Below are 18,518 nucleotides of genomic sequence, written 5' to 3'. Positions count from 1 at the left end.
AAGGTGGTTTTAAACACTGGTTTGCAGGTCCACCATGGAGTGTGCAGTCCCAGACGGAAGTGGGACAATGTGTGTGGCTTGAGCAGCTACAGTTTTCCTTCTAGTGAGTTAGTGCCAAGGAACAAGGAGGCAATTGGGACCATCAGCCACGTCACCCACCCCACAGGAGCTGTGTGAACAGTATCCAGTGGAACCCATTTGTAAGGGTTAATGCCAGCTCCTGCTCTGTGCAGGTTATGCTGCTGTTCAGGACTCTGGCAAAGCAAAGCTCAATTACTCATCCACACAACAGGAAATCCTCAACACTCACATGGCACTGCCACACACAGAGAGCTGCTTGTTTTGTCCTGGGGGAGGAAAGAAAGATGGGGTTTTGCAGGGGAACAACCAAAAACTTTCTCTTCCCACTGGTCCTGTAATGAAACCAGCAGGAGAGCATGTGGACTAAAACCATTTATGCACTGCTTGTTTTTTAGTAAATAATGAGGAAAGAGTGCATGAAATGCACTGAAAACAGTTGTTAGAAACAATTTTCGAACTGCTGCAGACCTGTTGCTGAACAGCAGCACAAAGGATCAATACCAGGAAGAAGAAAAGGGGAATCAGAACAAGCTTTCAACCTGCAGAGATACATGGTTGATCATTTCAGAAAGTCAGGCATTTGACACAGTGAAACTCCACCTGGCTTTTACAGGTATCCCAGCACTAACACAAGCAGGATCTGTGCAGACCTGCACACAGCCAAACCCAGCAATATGGTCAGTGCAGCATTATTCTCCTCAGGCACCCCAGTAACATGTCCCAGTACTGGAATTCATTTCTGTGAACACCCAGCAGTTTCAGCATCTGATTCTTTCCACTCTCCAGTGTCCATACTGGGAGCTCAAAAGCACACCCTAAAGCTACTTACACTGAAAACAAATCACAGAGCCCCTGCACATCTGTGGAAGAGGCACAGCCTGGTGCTGCACTGCCTTAAACATTATCCAGTGACGTTGCATCAGGACACCTCTCAAAATTCAAGTACCACAAACTGGCACATGAAGCTAAAAAATCATTTATGAAATGTGACAGAACAAAGTAATTTGTATTGAAACTGAGTTAGAAAACTCCAGGAGAAACAAACACCTGAATTTCTCAAAAGTAAATAAATTATACCTATGCTTCTAACATTTCCTCCTTTCCTTCAAAAACCATAATCCAACTTTTTGGTTTTTCCTCCCCTCAAACTTCGCCTGAATCAATGGGATGAGCTCTCGCTAGGAGAACACAGTTCAAAGAGCAAGGACAGATTTTGCTTTGTCTCAGTAATTACCCCTCAGATGACAGAACTGAAACTTACTCAAAAATTCTTATGGCCAGAATTTCATCACTCCCTGACACATTAACACAAGTGCTTTTCACCACCTTCCACATTTTCCCAGGACACAAAGGTTAGAGGCACATGACTCCCATCACCATTCTGAGTCAATTTTGTTCCAGGTTGTTCATTACTTGTTTGTTGTCTGCTAAACCCTGCCCTTTAGGAAGGGATGGAATGAGTAGCTAATTCACTACTAGTGACATATCTGATGTTTATTGATGATGTGAGGACATCTTGCAAGAAGACATCAACTTCAAATTATCACATAGCAGCAGATCATACACTTATGCTGAACACCATGACTGAAGAGTGCACAGCTGAGTGGTAAAAGCAAACCTATGGCCTCTGAGCTTTAAAAGTCCGTTTCTCTGAGTGCTTCACATTACTGGTCACGGGAGAAGGAAAAACATCAAGGAGCTGCAGCAGTGTAAACATGAAATGCCAAAGAAATTATTAAAATAGTATTTTATTTTACGAATAAAAACTAAACAGAATTAGGACACGGTTCTATTTTCTCTTTTTCCCTGTTTCCTTTGAACTATGCTGATCATCTCTTTTTGAACCAAAGCCATATCTACCATTCCTGTGCTGATCCTGCCACTCACTCTCCAGCTGTCTCAGCATTTCCTGTGTCAGGAGTCCTTCACGCAGCAGTCTGTTGGCAAGGGATCCCCGGCCATAGCTTTTCAGATCCTCCTGCCTCGTCCCAGACCGAGAGGCTCTCGGGTTCCTCGCCCTCCTCAGTGCTGGAGCCTCCACTGCAATGGACAGTGCCCCTGGGGACTTGGCACCACGACGGTCAGAAGCCACCCTGGCATCCCTCTTAGCTGTGGGAAAGTCTTCGGACACAACTTCTGCTGTGCCAGGAGCAGCTGCAGACTGGGAGGCCCGGATCAGCTTCGTGATGTTGCACACACCAACCTGTATAATGTCATCCAGTTTCTTCTGAATATCCCTTACAAGGGCAGCATCAGGGAACATGTCCATGAAGCGGTAACTGAGAGAGGCAAAACAACACCCAGTTAAACCTTTCTGCTCCAGGAGTGCTGACTGGGGTAAAAATGGGACACGTACTACGTAAGAAAAAATTTATTATGTGGTGCATGGGAAGGCCACAGTATTACAAGCTGCATTTCAGCTGCTTCAGTCCAGGATCACCTTGTTTCTACCTTTCTCTCTCTGTCAGTCACAAACTGCTCTCTGCAGAGCCCATGACTCACTCCCACATCACTACACTTGCATTTGTCAGGATCCTCCAAAGGGCCTAAGGGGCCCATCCTGCACCATGTACACACGGGCTTGAAGACACTGCTCTTCTAGAACTGTAAGTCATAAATACTAGGAGAAAATAAAAACAAGTTTTCAAGCACAAAGACAATACCTTAGCCACAGATAGAGGTCAAAAACATCATGAACAGCTTCGAGGTGTACAAGTTCTTTGATGTTTTTTGGAGCAGCCAAGGGCCACTTGGTGTGTCGGCAGAGCCAGTCGAAGGTCAGGGGCTCGTTTCGACTGAACTGTCGTGCAAACTGAAAAACAAGCAAGGTCCTCAGTCAGTTAGGAAAGAAGAAATCCCAGAAGAGTTAAATTCCTTGGAGTCTGTGTACAGAAAATACCTGCTTTGTTTTACACAGCCCAAATGCCACACATTCTTTTACTTAATTACTCAACACAGGAGTCACCTCTCCTTTGCAGAGCCTCATTAACACAATTTGTGCATGGGCCATGCACAGAGTTAAGCAACAAAGGCATAGAGCTATCCAGAAAAGCATAACACTGAAGGCATTTGATTTCATCCAGCACAGCAGATGGACTTTGTCTTTTTTAATTCTCCTCCTCCTATTCGGTTAATTATCTTGTTTCAGAGTCCCCAGGTTGAGAAAATGTTGAATGTATTCCCTGGTTTAGGAAACACACTACTCACAACCCAAACAGATTAATCTGCACTAGAAAGCAGCCCTTCTGAAACTCAGATACCTCAGCTCTTTAAGTAACAAAAAAACAAGTGAAATAAGATTTAAATCTAAAATTTTCAAAAGTTCTGATGACTTGGAATAACTGCCTCCTAGCTGGCTGATACTAGAAGTGGGGTTTTTTGGCCAAGGAATGGTGCTTAAATTCACACAAGCATTCACAACATTCCACCTCCCTCCAACACCACATTATGCCCCTCTGCACCTTCATTCCTTGGTGTCTGAATGCTCAGCATTTTCTTAACAAGACACTTATTTCAACTCTTTCATCAATCACTCAATTTTTAAAGAAGATTATTAGCTCCTTTTGAAAAGCAGGGGTCTAATATTTCTGACCTGAAGGCACCACACCAGTTTCATTTTTACACTACTTCATTTTAAAAGTTTAATGGAGTCTCTAACAAGGGCACAAAGGCAATACTGTCTAACAAAGTAACAGTCTCAAATTAAATTATTAATCTCAAAAACCTGAAAAATCTGCTGACTACAAATTCCTCAAAATAATCACTCTGGGGGCACAGTGAAAAACAGTTCATCCAGGCCTGAAAAGTGAAGTGACATAATTTTGAGAGCAACTTACAGCACTGTGTTTTCTGGGGTTTTAATTCTGTGTAACTCTTCTAACATCAGCAATAACCCTTGATCCCACATTCTTCTCTTTTGTTGACAAGCTAACACCCTGAAGCAGCAGTAACTTGAGTTTTAATGACTACTTTTAGGCACAATGTGGTGCAAAGCTTAACAGTGCACAAGTGACTAGGGAACATAAGTGATCCCTCCCTGTTCAGAGCTCACCTGCAAGGACAAGCAGGAGGATTCTCTGAGTCAGACAGCAGAAAAGCTGTCCAAATCTCAATTTACATCACGAGAACCAGTTCTCAGGACTTAAAAGCTCTGGTCCATAAAATTAGTGAAGAATGCAATTAGGAAAAAAAAATACATCTCCAAAGATTTTATATTACTGCCCGTGAGCACTTTAAGAATGCTCTCCAATGACCTAATGACAAATCCCACAGTAAATACAGCAGACACAGTCTCACTGCACCAAGACCCACTTGCTCCAATAAAAACATCACATTTTTTTGAGGAAAAAGCCAGCTCACCTTCAGCAACGTGGTACACACAAAAGGCTCTTTTCTGTTCAAGGGGGCAGTGCAGAAGACATATCGTGACCGCAGGTTTAGTGGAATGTGCTGAATCATATCTGCTAGAAATTTAAAGTCATCGATATTGCAGACAAAATACATCCCATCGACCTGTGAGAGACTCACAAAAATATCCTGTGAAAATACAACCAAACAAAGAGAATGTTATTAGAGGAGGGGGTTGCTAAACTTTGCATTACCAAACCAAAAAATTATTTAGTGTTTCAAATGCTTGGTTAAACTGAAAGAACAGCTAAAAGCCATCAAATTTGACCACAGTAATAAAAAAGGGGCAGGGGAGTTCCCTCTACTCTTTTAGCAGAGCTTGCATGAAATTCTCCAGCACAGGATCAGAGGAGAAGACATAACACACTATGCTTTATTTAAACATTTTCAGTTAGTCTCCTGAATAACAAAGTTCTGGAACTGTACATTTTAGTTACAAAGAACACCATTATAGGAACTAGTTACTACTATATTTAGAAATTTCTCCAGGTTTGTCACTTAGCATGACCCAAAAAGCTAACTTTACAGCATTGAATTCAATAATTGAGGTATTTTTAGCTCAATGTCAGGCTCAGATCTATTTTAGGAAGAAAGAAAACACAAGATAAACACAGTATTGCAATAGTGGAGTTCAAAGAAAACCTGAAACATATCCAAGGTTTGGAGAAACAGGAGATGCCAGGGTACCTGGCATCAGATGCAGGGGGAATTTCTATGGGCCCCCAAAATTATTTCTCCAGTGTAAATCTTTGAAAGCATTTTAAAAAACATCTTTAGAGAAACACTGAGCTTCTTAACTAAATATGTGACTGAATACTTAAGAGATCAATAACTACACAGGGTTCTTATCTTAATACTTCTATGGTGGCCCAGAAATTGTTAATAGCCAAATTTTAAAGATGCGCTCCCTACCAGCCTAAGTCTCCCAGGAGTCTCCAGGTATAATCTTTTATCTCAAGGTCAGAAACCACACACTTTGCTACATAACAGTACATCAGCAGAGAACAATAATGCACATTTAAATCCATGAAAGCTGCTAAGAGTTTCTCAGTCTACTAAAAGCTGTGATACTATTCTTTAAATACAGCATTGGAAGCTTAATTTCTACTTTAAAATGTTTAGGCACATCCAAAAGAGGTACTACCTATCTAAGGATGAGATCAAGTAGATTCCACAAAATCTATTTTCTCAAAGTTACACAAGCATTGTTACACCATAACACCCATGGAAACAGGGAAAGAAAATCAGATGGCTCTCAGATATACAGAAACCTGACGTGACCAGCCTAGTTTCTCAGGAATTTTCAAATAATTTACCACAATTTCAATCTCTAATATTTTCAGCCTCAGACCAAAATGTCTACATTTAAAATTCAGAAAAGGTGAAATGAAAAGGCTGCTGCACAGAATTCAACACGTGTGAAAATACTGACATGCTTGAAGAGCCTTCAAGTTTATTATAGCACAGAAAAGTTAAGCATTCTAAACCTATTTAGAATGTGGTACCAGTGCTGTGGTAGAGAGAAGAATCCAATTGCTAAAAAATACACACAAGGCTGTCTGTCAGGTTCCCACAGTGTATGTTTGTACAAAAGCAGTGACTGTAAGTAATGCTTAATTTTTAATGCAAAAGCTAATATTTTGGTCATTCTTACAATTAGATTGGATAGAGTAGCATCAGGAAGATGATAAGCAAACATTTCTATCTGCTCAGGAGTAGGATGTAGGCCAGCTGCCTAAAGGGAAAATAAAGGAAAAAAAAAATCCATTAATTCTCAATATTGTTTTAAAGTTAATGCACCAGAAGCAACACATAGAAAGACAAAATGCAAGAAAGAAACCAAAGCACCCTACAGACTCCAGTTTATTTAGCACACTTATCTGAAACTTAGGAACTTCTGTGCTTGAGCTTTTAATTCTTAAAAGAGCAGCTTCAGTATAAATGCAACATTGCAAGCCTCCAAATGGGACATCTATCCAAAGTCACTCTGGCATGACACAATCCACTTTTATTACGACATTGTAAACAGACACAAGGAAAAATAATTTGGGGACAGACCATCATAAACCAGCCCCAGAGCACGTCTGTGCTAACTGGGTACTGAGTCTCTCACCTTCACAGGGGGCACAGCCTCGCTCAGAATTTCCTTCAGCTGCACGAGGTCCTCTCGGTGCATGGTGGTGACCTCCCCCTGTGTGAAGGAGGAGCCAAAACGCCCGGCCCTGCCTGCGATCTGCAGGGCCTGGGACGTGGGAATGGAGTCTATTTCCTTCTCCCCCTTCTCATTGACAGTCGGCTTCACTATGGAGTTAAAGATTATTCTTCGTATGCACCTGGAATATTGGAACAAAAACAAAGAGGAATCTCTTTTTTCTTGCAAATTACTTCCAATATGAAGAATGAAAGCCTTTTCTTTTTTATAAGCTTTCTTCTTCTCTATAAATTAAGGTATCACAGAGACTACCTATGGTCACAGTGTATTCCAAAGGGCATGACAAGACTCCTGGTTAGTCACAGGAGAATTATCAGCCCTGCACATATCAATCATGTTCTAGTAGGGTCCCAATCCATCAGTAGTTTATAGCAACGTGACTGCATCACCTTCACCAACAAAACACACCTGAAACTGGGCTGAACTTGCTCTGCATTTCAGAAATGTAAGAGACTGGTAACTCTGACAACCTAACACATGTGACTCTTGTTGATCCAGTAGGCACAGTTAGCCACTATCACACAGAATTAGGCCAAGGGAGCCATTAATTCTTGGAATCAGTTCCAAAATTAAAGCTGAATTCTGCCCAACCAAATTGAACACTACTACAGAATGAAAATGTATGTACTGTATTATCTAGACATAGCAGATATTTGGCCAAATTAACAGACGGGGGAGAAATAAGCAAGGAAATTAATGCAGGCATAACACCCAAAAGAAAAAAAAATACCATAACCTGCTGTAAATACTTACAAATTGAGTCCCATTCCAATTGCATCTGTAGCAACTAAAATTTTGCATGGATCGTCAGGATCGTTGAATTTCTTCGCCTGTTCAAGTTTTGTTCCTAAAACAGAATGACAAAACACATAGCAAACCTCCTACAAATCAAAGACAACATATCACTAAGCCCAATGCTGTTTTAATAGGCTGAGAGGAAAAAACTGGTATTTGATTGGTATTTGGATGTTTTGGAGGGAAGGGGGCAGGAGGGACTTAAACCATTCCCAGAGCTGTGGAAAGACCTCATTTAATTATATCTATCTGAAGATCAAAATTAAGTACATAATAGAGGTCTAATCCCAAGATTAAAACACCAGACAATGAAAGCCGATTACTTTCTTTAACTATATGGAGAAGCAAAACTAGGAAACTTGTGCTGCTTTATTTTAAAACAAAGAAAGCAGTGTAAGGGTTTTTTCCTAAGAAAAGCAACAAGAAGCAGAACATCCCTTACCAATAAAGGAAGAGTGCTTTACCTGGTGGCAGGCTGCCATATATGACAGCACATTCTAATCCTCTGGCTTCAATCTGTCGGCTCACAGAGTAAATGTCATTCTTACTGAAGCAGACAATGCAGTCCCCAGGACGGAGGTTATCCAAGGATTCCAAGGCATCATCCAGCACAGTCAGAGGAGTGAGTCTCTTGTAGTTTCGGACCTAGAATTAAAGTTGTCAAAGATATTTCTTTAAATTAAAAATTTCCTGTGGAATATCAGCCAGTACATTTATTATCACATGTGACTGTAGCGCTGAGGGACCTCTCTCAGTCCTGAAGGGATAATTCCTGGAGAGAAGGAGATGTACACCCTATGTACTTGCATAGTGGCAGCACCTCCCAAGCTGAGAACTATACAGCTTTTTCAAGAAACAGAAGAACTATGTACTTTTTACATGTAAACTAGATTCCAGATGTAAACTAGATTCAAGAAAAGTAGTACACAGGCTACATCCCTTGATCTATCAAGAAATGAGTGTCTGCTTTCAGTCACATATCTGAATGCTCTCACTGGTCCTCCCTTCTCAGAATTACATACCCCACTACACACAGACATACAAAGCTACAGCTAATTCACCTTGAAATCATGAAGGTTGGACTTCGTTGGGAGCATATTTTGTTTTTAAATACTCTTCTCAAAAGAATCTTACCAATTAAAAATACATATATTAACCTCCTTTCCTCATCATGTGGAGAATAACTATCAACCAACCCAGTAAAATTAGCAAACCTGAGGGCACTTGCCCTCCAGGAAGATCAGAATTGTAAAGAAAGCCCCTGAACAGCTGTAGCACCTGCAAAATTCCCTGAGGGGAACACAGCAAAGCACTTTTCTTTGAACTCAGCAAAGCACTTACCATCTTTCAGCAAAACAGTACTACTATTTAAAAAGAAAAAGAAAGAACTTTGCAACATCTCCTTTGATTTACAGAAGCCAAGAATTATTCTAATAATGGCTCCCATATGATAACTTTGATCAGTGATACCCTCAAAAGACCATACATTTTTTGCCTGTTTTACAGCAAGGAGAACCTGATGTTCTGTCCTTAGCTTCTCAGAATTAAAATACCTACTTCAACTTCCTCCCCCGTGGTGTACATGAGCTCTGTCACCAAGTCAACAGCAGCAGCTTCTCCACAAACATGGATTTCTTCTGCACAGAGGCCTGAACAAGGTCCAGTGTTAAAAGAAAAATGTTACTTATTTATAAACAACAGTAGCTTTAGCTGACTCTTAAGTTACCCAAAAATTACATTTATCACATTAGAGTGATAATTAGAGCAGCCAATACCTCGTTGCACACTCAGCCAAAACAAGAGGTACCCTCAACCACTGAACAAATGGAGCAAAGCTTTTATTTACTATTTATGTTTAATAACTCCCAAACCACAGCAGAACTGAGTGTCTTTATTTTCTGCATGAATTCAACCCTAATGCACTCAGAATAGAAAAGGCAAAAAAACAGGCAGAGGAAGTGTGAAAAAACATTCTGTTGAACTCATCATGAAAAGCAACCAAGGGAAGGGGCGAGGGCAGAGGGAATCAGATTCCAAACTTCTGTGAAAAACACGAGGAAAAATGTTTCAAAATTTCCTCTTGAAAAATTCTAAAATTATCAAAACAAGCATTCTTCTACGAATTTTACAGATTGATGCAACTCTATAAATGAGTCATTTGAAATTAACACTGACATACATTGAACAGTATCGCTTCCTGAGGCAATCCCTGAAAATTGGTGTTGTTTTAATTGAACAAAAAAGCACAGTTCTAGAAAACATTCAGTGTAAAAAGACAGCATGATGTAGCAAAGACTCCACATTATCCAAGGAAGGAAAACTAAAGGAAGAATGTAAATAAAATTTTTCAAAAACACCCATTAAGTAAAACATGACAGGTAACTTGCTGCCATGCAGACAAATCCTTTGGGGCAGAGTATCTCTCTAACTTGCTGTGAGAAGACTTATGAAGAAAAAAATACTCACTTTTATTTTGCATCCCATATTGTAATAACTTATGAATATACTGACTGCTAAGCTTGCATTTAACGTGCCATTTGCAGTTAAACAGGTTCATTGCCAACATAAACCAGCTTACCCAGAAGGGCTCTCGTCCAAGCCCACCCTCTGGCAGGATCTCTGATCATCTGAATTTCATCAATCACAGCAACTTCATCTTAAAATAAAAAAGGAAAAACATGATGCGCCAAGGAAGAAACGTGGAACAGCAGTACAACACACAAAGGGACTCAGAGGCTTTCTAAATAAGGTATCTCAAATCAAGCTAATCCTCTACCACCAGAAAGCTACTCTGAGATGATCCAGGTTTCTTGAACTGCTGTAACATAGTTCAGAAATTGTTGAAATAAGAGTGAAAGGGAATAGCTGGGCTACTTCAGAGTCCAAGCAATAATAGACATGAAGATCCCCCTGATAAGACTGACACAATTATGTATACATACAAGGTGTGTTAGTGCTGCACATTTCAATGGTACAGGCAATATGAGGAGCTTGTCTGGCATCTTCATTGGCATAGACACGCTCTTCTCCCGTCACCAGGTCACACGGCACGTTCTAAAGGAATTCAAAAAACTCAGGTTAAGTTTCTTTAATATAACAGAATCCTCTTTCCAAAGAGGAATAAAATCAGTTTCTTGCAGTAGCTTCTAGGACAGTATAATGGAAGCTTTTCCAGAAAATAATTACCCTGCCCTCTGAGACTTGTGCCCTGTATTTAAGTCCTATCAAACTAGAGGTATAATGAAGAGGTAGTATCTGTGATTAGACACCTTCCCCTACTCCTGCAGGAGATTACATCTTCCCCTGAGCATTTCAGAACTGTCACAACTGCAACAAAAGAACTGTCAGAAGAGCTGCAGTACAGGGGGCTCATAAAGCAAGGCCCAGGAGTGAAGGAGCCTTGCAAGCTCCAGCCTCCTCCAGTTCATTTGGGGATTGTTTTCACACACACTGAACACATGGGAATGAAGTACAGCAACTACCAACAGGGAACATCACTGCATGGTACCCACAGCCACTACGTGGTGCACATTACCTAGGACTTGTCTCCTAGGACAAGCCAATCCTTCTTATGTGTGAGTTTGATAAACCAGTAAGAGGAATTAAAATTTCTACATCAAAAAAAGAGAAATCACAAAACCATTTGTGAATGCTACTGTACACACACACACTGTGCTGCATTAACATGTGGTGTGTGGTTCTAATGCTTCAGAACTGATTCTGTGCAGCTGGAAACACACTGGTGGGAAGCCTCCAAAAATATGCCAGAAGTAATAAAAAAAAGCCCACAGTATTGAAAATTTCCTCTGGAACCTGAGACAGGGCACTGCTCTTCAACTCAACACACCTGAGTCTGCAGAATCTTTCATAGACGGTGAAGTGCAGTACATTTAAACATAGAAGCAGAAGGTTGAGGGGAGTTAAGCAAGGGTAATTTTTGTGTACCAGCTAAAATAAAGGTCATGGGTAAAAGAGGCACGGTTCCCATGCTGAAAAACCTAATAGCAGAGCCTGGCTAAACCTGGAGAGCAACAGATCACAGCCTAAGGGAGGCAGGTTACAGGGATGATTGCACAGGATGTGCTGTGGGGACAGTGCTGTTCCCTCTGCAGAAATGATGTTCCATTCTGCTCACCTAAAGCATTAAAGCACAACTGGCATTGCCATGAGCTGCAAAGCAAAGGCACCTGTCCAAGCACACACTGCTCCAGGGAACACCAGGAGCAGCTACAGGACTTTACAGACATGCATTCCTGACACTGTCCCAGTGCTAAGCATGTTGGGAAGTGATATGACATACTGACAGCATCGTTAGTCTTTTGGAAGATCTCATGAGCCAGAAGTTTTAGTGGGCCGCAGTATATTCCAGATTTGGCTGACAAAAATCTCTGGATAGCATGGTAAGTTTTTCCACTGTTTGTAGGACCGGCATGGAATATTATCTTTCTCTGAATAGCCCTGGCATCTGGATACCTAAAACACACACAGAAAAAAAGCAGATCTGTTAAACATTTATCCAGTGTTCTGGATACTGATTCAGGAGAAACTGGAAATCAGCTCAAATATTTATTTATTGACTTTTTAATGTGTATTGAAAGCGGAAAGATCAAGTTCTTAAACAGAGCCAGTAAAAAGAGGTTACTACATCTTATACATTCATCTTCTAAATCATACAATGCTTTCAAAGATTCAAATTCACACACTGTGTTCAAAATAATTCTCATTACTCCTCTTAATCCTCTCTCCTTGGGTTTATTAACATTTCAGTGTTCTGCTGTGCTACCTCCCAAAAATACATCCAGAAAACAGCTTTCTGGAAAGGCCATCCAGTGACTTTCATTGCTGATATAACCTTATTTTCCTTTTAATTCACTGCAATGTAGCTTGTAAAAAATTTGAGTTCCTGACAGAAATTATTGTAAAAGCAGAGAAATGGAACTGAAAATGTAGCACAGTCACACATCACAAAGCTGAAGTCCCCAGACTCTCTAGTTCAATGGCACTAAGAAAAGAAAGCAGTGCAGCCCCTGCCCCCACTGACCAGTTGGGCGGCAGCCTCAGGTCGCTGATCTTGCGCAGGTCGTCCATGCAGTCCAGCATGGGGAAGATCTGCTTGGCATGCCTCAGGAAAAACGGGAACAGGTCATCCACGTGGCCTAGGGGACAAACCCTGCTCAGTTTGCATGCTTCTCTCACAGCCTGGACCATCATCATAAACTTGGAAAAAAACTTCCACTACTTCCACCACACACTTTTCTTTCCCCAATTCTTTCCCCTCCTGGCTCTCTACACAGTTCAATAATTACCTCAGTTGCAGAAAGGTGAGCTAACATGGACTCATTAAGCAATGTAATTCAAATCCAATGGTATGAAAAAGGGGCTCTCATTTTGGTATATTCACTCTGGTCAGCCTACATGCCTGAAGAACTTCTCAATTAAATGAGAAACTGGGGGAAAGCTGGATGAGAAAGAGCTTTAGCCTTTGCTTCCTAAATTCATGTGCTGCCTTGAAATAAAATAAAAAGAAAAGAAAAGCTTCCAAAATGCTTTTATGAAAAAACATAGCAGACCAGGATATTGTGCAGCTTCCCTAAGCTACTAAGACACAGGATGCTGGTTAAAAATTCAAAGTTTCCAATCCCTAAGTGAGAAAATAAAACCAGAGAAATCAACTCAGAAGAGACATTTGGGTTCACTCTTCTGAATGTTTGCAGAGCAGACATGTGGCCTTAAAGATCTCATTTCAGGTCACACTTCTCTACTGTCCTTCCTGGGTTTTTTAAATTGAGAATTAGTATTCAATAAATCAAAATTACTGTGAAAATTTGAAAAAACTAATATATTCAATTATCATCTTTGGACAAGCAAAACTTAAACAAAAAAATTTTAAAACTGCCACAATAAACAACCCTTTATACTTCCATTTATATGAGTTTTAAGGCACATATAAACAATGTTCATATGTAACTAAATAAGGAGCAGAAACAAGAAAATCCTCTGGGAGATTTTATGCACAAGCAATATAAAGAGACAATTTCCTAAGACTGCCGACATATAGAACATACACATTTACATTTGAAGACAAAACTAATGGCCAATGTAACCTTTAAATTCCCATCATTAGAACAGACATATTGTGCCAAAGTTGTGCAGCTCAAACCATGGAAAAGGCTGGTTCTGCTGTTCCCAGCTGGCATCACCCCTCAGTTAGTGCTGTTAATGACAACACAGGATGCACTAAGCAAGCAAACACTCACCTCTGTGAGTGCCACCAGCACTGTCAGAGCTGTATTCCCAGTCCCTAAAAGCCACCTGGCCAGTGGAGAGTTCTCCAAGTGCCCCCTAGTGACTACTCGATTGCCAGGAAGAATAAACACAACAGTTCTGTTTCCATTGCAGCCTGAAGATGCTATAAAACAACGGGCTGCTTCTTGCCAACACCTCCACCTCTCTCATGTCCACTCCAGAAGGTTTAAGAACAGAATGCCCCCTAGGATGGGCACAAATCCTAGCAGGGATTTTTAAGCTGTCTGACAGCATAGCAGGGGGTCCACAGGTAGGTAGGTAAAGCATACAGGTCAAAACCAAGGAAAAAATGTAACATTTTATTTTACAAGCACTCCAGATACTTGCCTGCATCACAGCATATATCATTGAGAATAATATGCAAATCAGCACTCACAGAGCTGGATTCCATGATATATTTCCTAAAGCTTATAAACGCTTGGTGAAACAGGCGAGCTGCAAAAAATCAAAAGGAGGAACAAAATCAGTGTGACCAGGACCAGAAAACCGTGTTTGTAAACATCCACCAAAACAGTGAAGCAATCCATTAAAAACCTATACCTTAAGATAAACTATTAAAAGTAAATATATAAGGTTATTTGAACTGAGTGACAGAGACAAGGTAAACAAGCAGTGCTGTGAGACCCATAAAAGACGAGCTCTACCTAATACTGTATCTGAATTAGAACAGGTTTCACATTAAAAATAAACTTGGAACATGTTCTTACCATCTAATCCATTTTCTGCTCCTAGTCTTTGGATTTCTTTTCTTTTGTAGAACTTGTTTAAATTTTTTAGAACTTCACCTGTAGAAAAAGATAAACTTTTTTTTTTTAGTTTGCTTAAAATTAAGTCACATTCTGCTGGCCCAAAGACCCTGGATTATCATCTCCGTACTCTGGAGAGAGGGAATCTCACCCTGGTGAACAGACTCAAACGGATTCTCCCTAAATTAAACACAATCAATGACTGACAGTATTGTGGAGAAGGACCATCTTCAACTGCAGCAGAGTAAGAAGCACCATGAAGGTGAGGGCAGCCTTTGAGACACTCTCCCTGGTACTTGGTGAGAAAGCACAAAGGTGGGAACCTACAGCCAATATGTTATGGAACAAACTAATTAATGTTTTGGGGTGGGTTATTTTTGCTTTTTATCAGCATCCATCAGGAAACAGCAGGTTTCCATGTGAAAAGCAAATCTGCTTAAACTACTCAGTGACTAAACATCCTGAGGTACTTTCTTCTCTCCACTCTGCCTCCAAGACAGTCTCTCCAGAAAGATCAGTTAAACCAGATCCAGTATTCTTCCTTTTCTCAGGTTAAATAAAGGAGGGAAAAAGAAAACTTAACAGAGCTTTTTCATATATATCACAAATTACTCTGTTTTGCTCATATAAATTCTCTTATAAAGTTATTAATAAACCCTTTCCTTCCCCTAAAAGTTCAGTGTTGCAATAAAACTGTATTTACTCACATACGCTCTGAATTTAGTTCATTAAATGCTAGTTAAATCACAGTGGCAAAATGTGTCCCTTCTCCACCTATAGCAGATCAGAAATTCATGAAAATCTAGCAAATATCACAAACACCCATTCACAAACTTACCTTACTCTAAAACTCAAGTCTGTGAGCCCTGTATGATGAAATGCTAGGAATGATAATAATGCAACACACCCCTGGTTTGCCAGCACGAGTCACTGAACACAACACTGTCAAGCTCTGCTCTCTACCACTAACTCTGTAACTGCCTGTCACGACATGAACCTTAAATTGATCCCACCAGATCAACCTTATATTATTGAAACACTGCCTCTCTAAAACACTGTGTAACAAAGACAGTCCACGTGGTATAATGAAAATCTCCAGGTGAGAAGAACATGGCAAATTTGGGTGCACAACGGCAGCAGCTACAACCCATACCTCGTGCATGGCTACAGGAATCTCCTGATGGCTTCACTCACAGTCCAAAATGCTCCCAAAGGCAGCAGCTAAGCAAGGCTACCAGCAGGATTGCATTTCCTACACAGGCATCCACACTCTCATCAGGAAATATTTAGGGGCCCCAAAATCAAAGGCAGATTGGAAAACAGTGCACTACAAGAAAGTACAGGGCTAAATTCTCTAACAAGCTCTAACAGTCACCACATCACCAGCGACAGAGCTAAATTCACAGCCCACTGGCCTTACTACAAGATGGAAAGGTCAATGCCTAAACACTTGTTACTATCCAAGGCAACATGACATTGGGACCATCACAGCTCTCCACGTCCAAGGTCATGATCCTGCCTAAGTACAAACACATCTTAACAATAAGGGAAACCAAAACAAACCAGAGCTGGCACTGCAGCCCGTGTCAGCCTAATCCAGCTGCACATACAGTAGCAGTCAGGGTACACATCAGTCCCTGCCTCAGCCACCACCCTTACCATTCATTCCCATTCTGAGGTTTCCCTTTCTTTACCATTTTCTCATTGTAGAACTGCCTTTCAGCTCTTTCTCCTCAATTACTCTGACTTCTCAGCAGCATTTTTAAGGTTCTGTGTAAAAGGACAGCCCTACCGCAGTTAGTTTCAGAAATCATGCAGTTAGGCAACAATGTATCACACTCATTTAGAAGTTTCAGCCCTGTTTGCAGGAAGACTTCCCAAGTAATTTCCCTGTATCTCAGATGACAACAGTCCGTTTCAATCAGGCTGTACGCTATCCCAGGGCAGCTGAACTGCTTGATTTTAGAATTCCTCCACAACTATTAGACTTCCACTGTCCAGTCCAAGTAATCTAATGTACCTAACTAACCCCCTTGTTCAGGCACCTCCTATTTCTGACACAAGAACTGCTGCCAATACCTTGTCTTCCCTGGCATTTCCCACCAGTGAGCACAGCCCCGTGGTCTGACAACTGAAGCCACAGAACTGACATTCAACATGACAACTGAGCATGAGGGCTCCAAATCAACACCCATACCCAGGGCTCACGAAGCCACACAGCACAAAGTGTTGATCTTTCATATAGAAGAATTTTATTTACATTTATTTAGAAAATGGATAATGGACCATCTCCATAGCAGAAGGCCAACAGTCAAATCAAATCTCTTAAGAAAAGCTCAAAAGCAAAGCTCCTTCTAACTTTAGCCTCCCAGATACACCAAAACTGAAAGCATCTATCAGCACTCACAAGGGTACACTTCCTATGAAGCCGTGGAAAACAGATGTAGTGAACTAATTCCAGATTTGCTATGAAGGTTTTACAGAACTGGCTTTGCGAAAGTAAGCTTCAAAAAAGGCTTTTGTCTTCCTGACAGTGTCTGATTAGCATGAAAACCAGGATCACTCTCACTTGAGCAGTAACAACTTAACAAGATGATTCACCCCGGAATTACACTCAGCTGTCAGTAACAAAGCCTCTTCACCAGCTCTAATCAGAAAGGCTGCAAATGCACACATTTCTTTATTAAATCTAGTTCAGTACTGGACAGAAGAATCTAACAGAGCCTGTTTGTACAAAATACCAAAAATACAGATGCATAACACTGTGTGTGGTCAGAACCTGAGGGGGGAAGCAGAGGAATACTTATTTCATCCTAAAAAACACATATCTGCTAAGGAAGGTCTTTCTCAGTTTTCTCTTTAACATTATTGGGAGCACTAGAGACCAACAAGCAGATGAGCAGCACCACATTGGTCACCCGGTTGCCATTCCTTCCAAGTCTCACATGGAAGAACTTCAAGCTCTTTGAAGTAGTTAATTTTCACCTTTGGGAATACATCATTTTAGCCAATCTGTTCTCTCTCAACAACTCAGCAGAGACCAAACAGAACCTGTGCTTATTTTCCCAGAGCATTTCAGTTGTACCTTTGAAGAAATCCAACATAACTGCTTCTCTGAGAAGTGAAACAACAAGGAATACACAAGTAAGATGCCACCATTTGTGTTTACTGGCACCTGAGGAACGTACTACTCATATATAAGGCAAGTTTGACAACAACACAGATTTCAGCATTTTAGCTGTTGAGGATTCTTTTCCTAGATAGGGGGGTTTTTTTTAGCTTTCAGGGTCAGGTATTTTTTTTCTCCACAGCTCTGAACAATTAAGATCATTTTCCCATGCTTTCTATACTTTGGAGTTAATACAAATAATATGCCATCAGAACACTTAATTAGGAGACAATATGAAGAAAAAAGTTCCCATTTACACCCTCAGTGCTTTGGGATCACCAAACATCAAAAGGATTGAGAATTTGTTTCTTATTTATCAAGTTTTTAGAGATAACAGAGTCATAAAATCACAGACTGGTCTGGAAGGGACCTTAAAGATCATCCTCATCCTGCCATGGGCAGGGGCACCTTCCACTAGCCCAGGTTGCTGTTCAACCTGGCCTTTAACACCTCCAGGGATGGAGCAGCCACAGCTTCTCTGGGCAACCTGTGCCAAGGCCTCACCACCCTTCTTTACAGGGAAGAATTTTTTCCTAACATCCAATCTAATCCTGCCCTCTGGCAGTCTGAAGCCACTTGCTCTGTCACTACACTTTGCCCCTTTGACACACAAGACTATGCCCTTCTGTCCGTAACACCAATATTTAAGAAAACTATGACTTCCAAGTTCAGATCCAGTCACGGTTCTGGAACGCCACAAGACTCCGCTTCAGCTGCAGGACCTGCCCCACGCTGAGTGCCTTTAGCCCAAAACAGGGAGTGGAGGACCCAGGCCAGCAGACTGTTTCCTCCACACAGAGCA

The 18,518-nt window shown here is 41.0% G+C and overlaps 1 protein-coding gene across 3 annotated transcripts; it reads right to left on the bottom strand.

Moving 5' to 3' along the window:
- Nucleotides 1-1,554: 1,554 nt before the first annotated feature.
- Nucleotides 1,555-14,588, bottom strand: SUPV3L1 (Suv3 like RNA helicase). 3 transcript variants are annotated; one of them, XM_018079968.2, is made up of 14 exons: nt 14,509-14,588; nt 14,129-14,236; nt 12,537-12,651; nt 11,800-11,968; nt 10,438-10,549; nt 10,074-10,151; nt 9,053-9,144; nt 7,960-8,140; nt 7,454-7,547; nt 6,602-6,821; nt 6,143-6,223; nt 4,441-4,617; nt 2,745-2,893; nt 1,555-2,360 (listed from the first exon to the last, which is right to left on the bottom strand). In XM_018079968.2, the coding sequence occupies exons 2-14, from the start codon at nt 14,190-14,192 to the stop codon at nt 1,871-1,873; spliced, it is 2,022 nt and encodes a 673-aa protein (XP_017935457.2). In that variant the 5' UTR covers nt 14,193-14,236; nt 14,509-14,588; the 3' UTR covers nt 1,555-1,870. The 3 variants fall into 3 exon arrangements, with proteins under 3 accessions (XP_017935457.2, XP_017935455.2, XP_017935456.2); XM_018079966.2 differs by having other exon boundaries at nt 14,178-14,236; nt 14,509-14,561; XM_018079967.2 differs by lacking the exons at nt 12,537-12,651; nt 14,129-14,236; nt 14,509-14,588 and having other exon boundaries at nt 11,796-11,908.
- Between the last annotated feature and the right edge of the window lie 3,930 nt (nt 14,589-18,518).

The sequence above is a fragment of the Manacus vitellinus genome, unplaced genomic scaffold (genome assembly GCF_001715985.3).
Source record: "Manacus vitellinus isolate BGI_N305 unplaced genomic scaffold, ASM171598v3 scaffold_48_pilon, whole genome shotgun sequence".
NCBI lineage: Eukaryota > Metazoa > Chordata > Aves > Passeriformes > Pipridae > Manacus > Manacus vitellinus.
This window is presented reverse-complemented; position numbering and strand designations above follow the sequence as displayed.

Excerpts from the sequence above, each read along its gene's own strand:
- SUPV3L1 (XM_018079968.2), bottom strand. The coding sequence starts at position 14,192 with ATGGAATCCAGCTCTGTGAGTGCTGATTTGCATATTATTCTCAATGAT. Across the intron at positions 11,969-12,536 it reads CTGAGGCTGCCGCCCAACTG|GTATCCAGATGCCAGGGCTA; the intron begins GTCAGTGGGGGC and ends TGTGTGTTTTAG. Across the intron at positions 10,550-11,799 it reads TCCAAAAGACTAACGATGCT|AACGTGCCGTGTGACCTGGT; the intron begins GTCAGTATGTCA and ends GAATTCCTTTAG.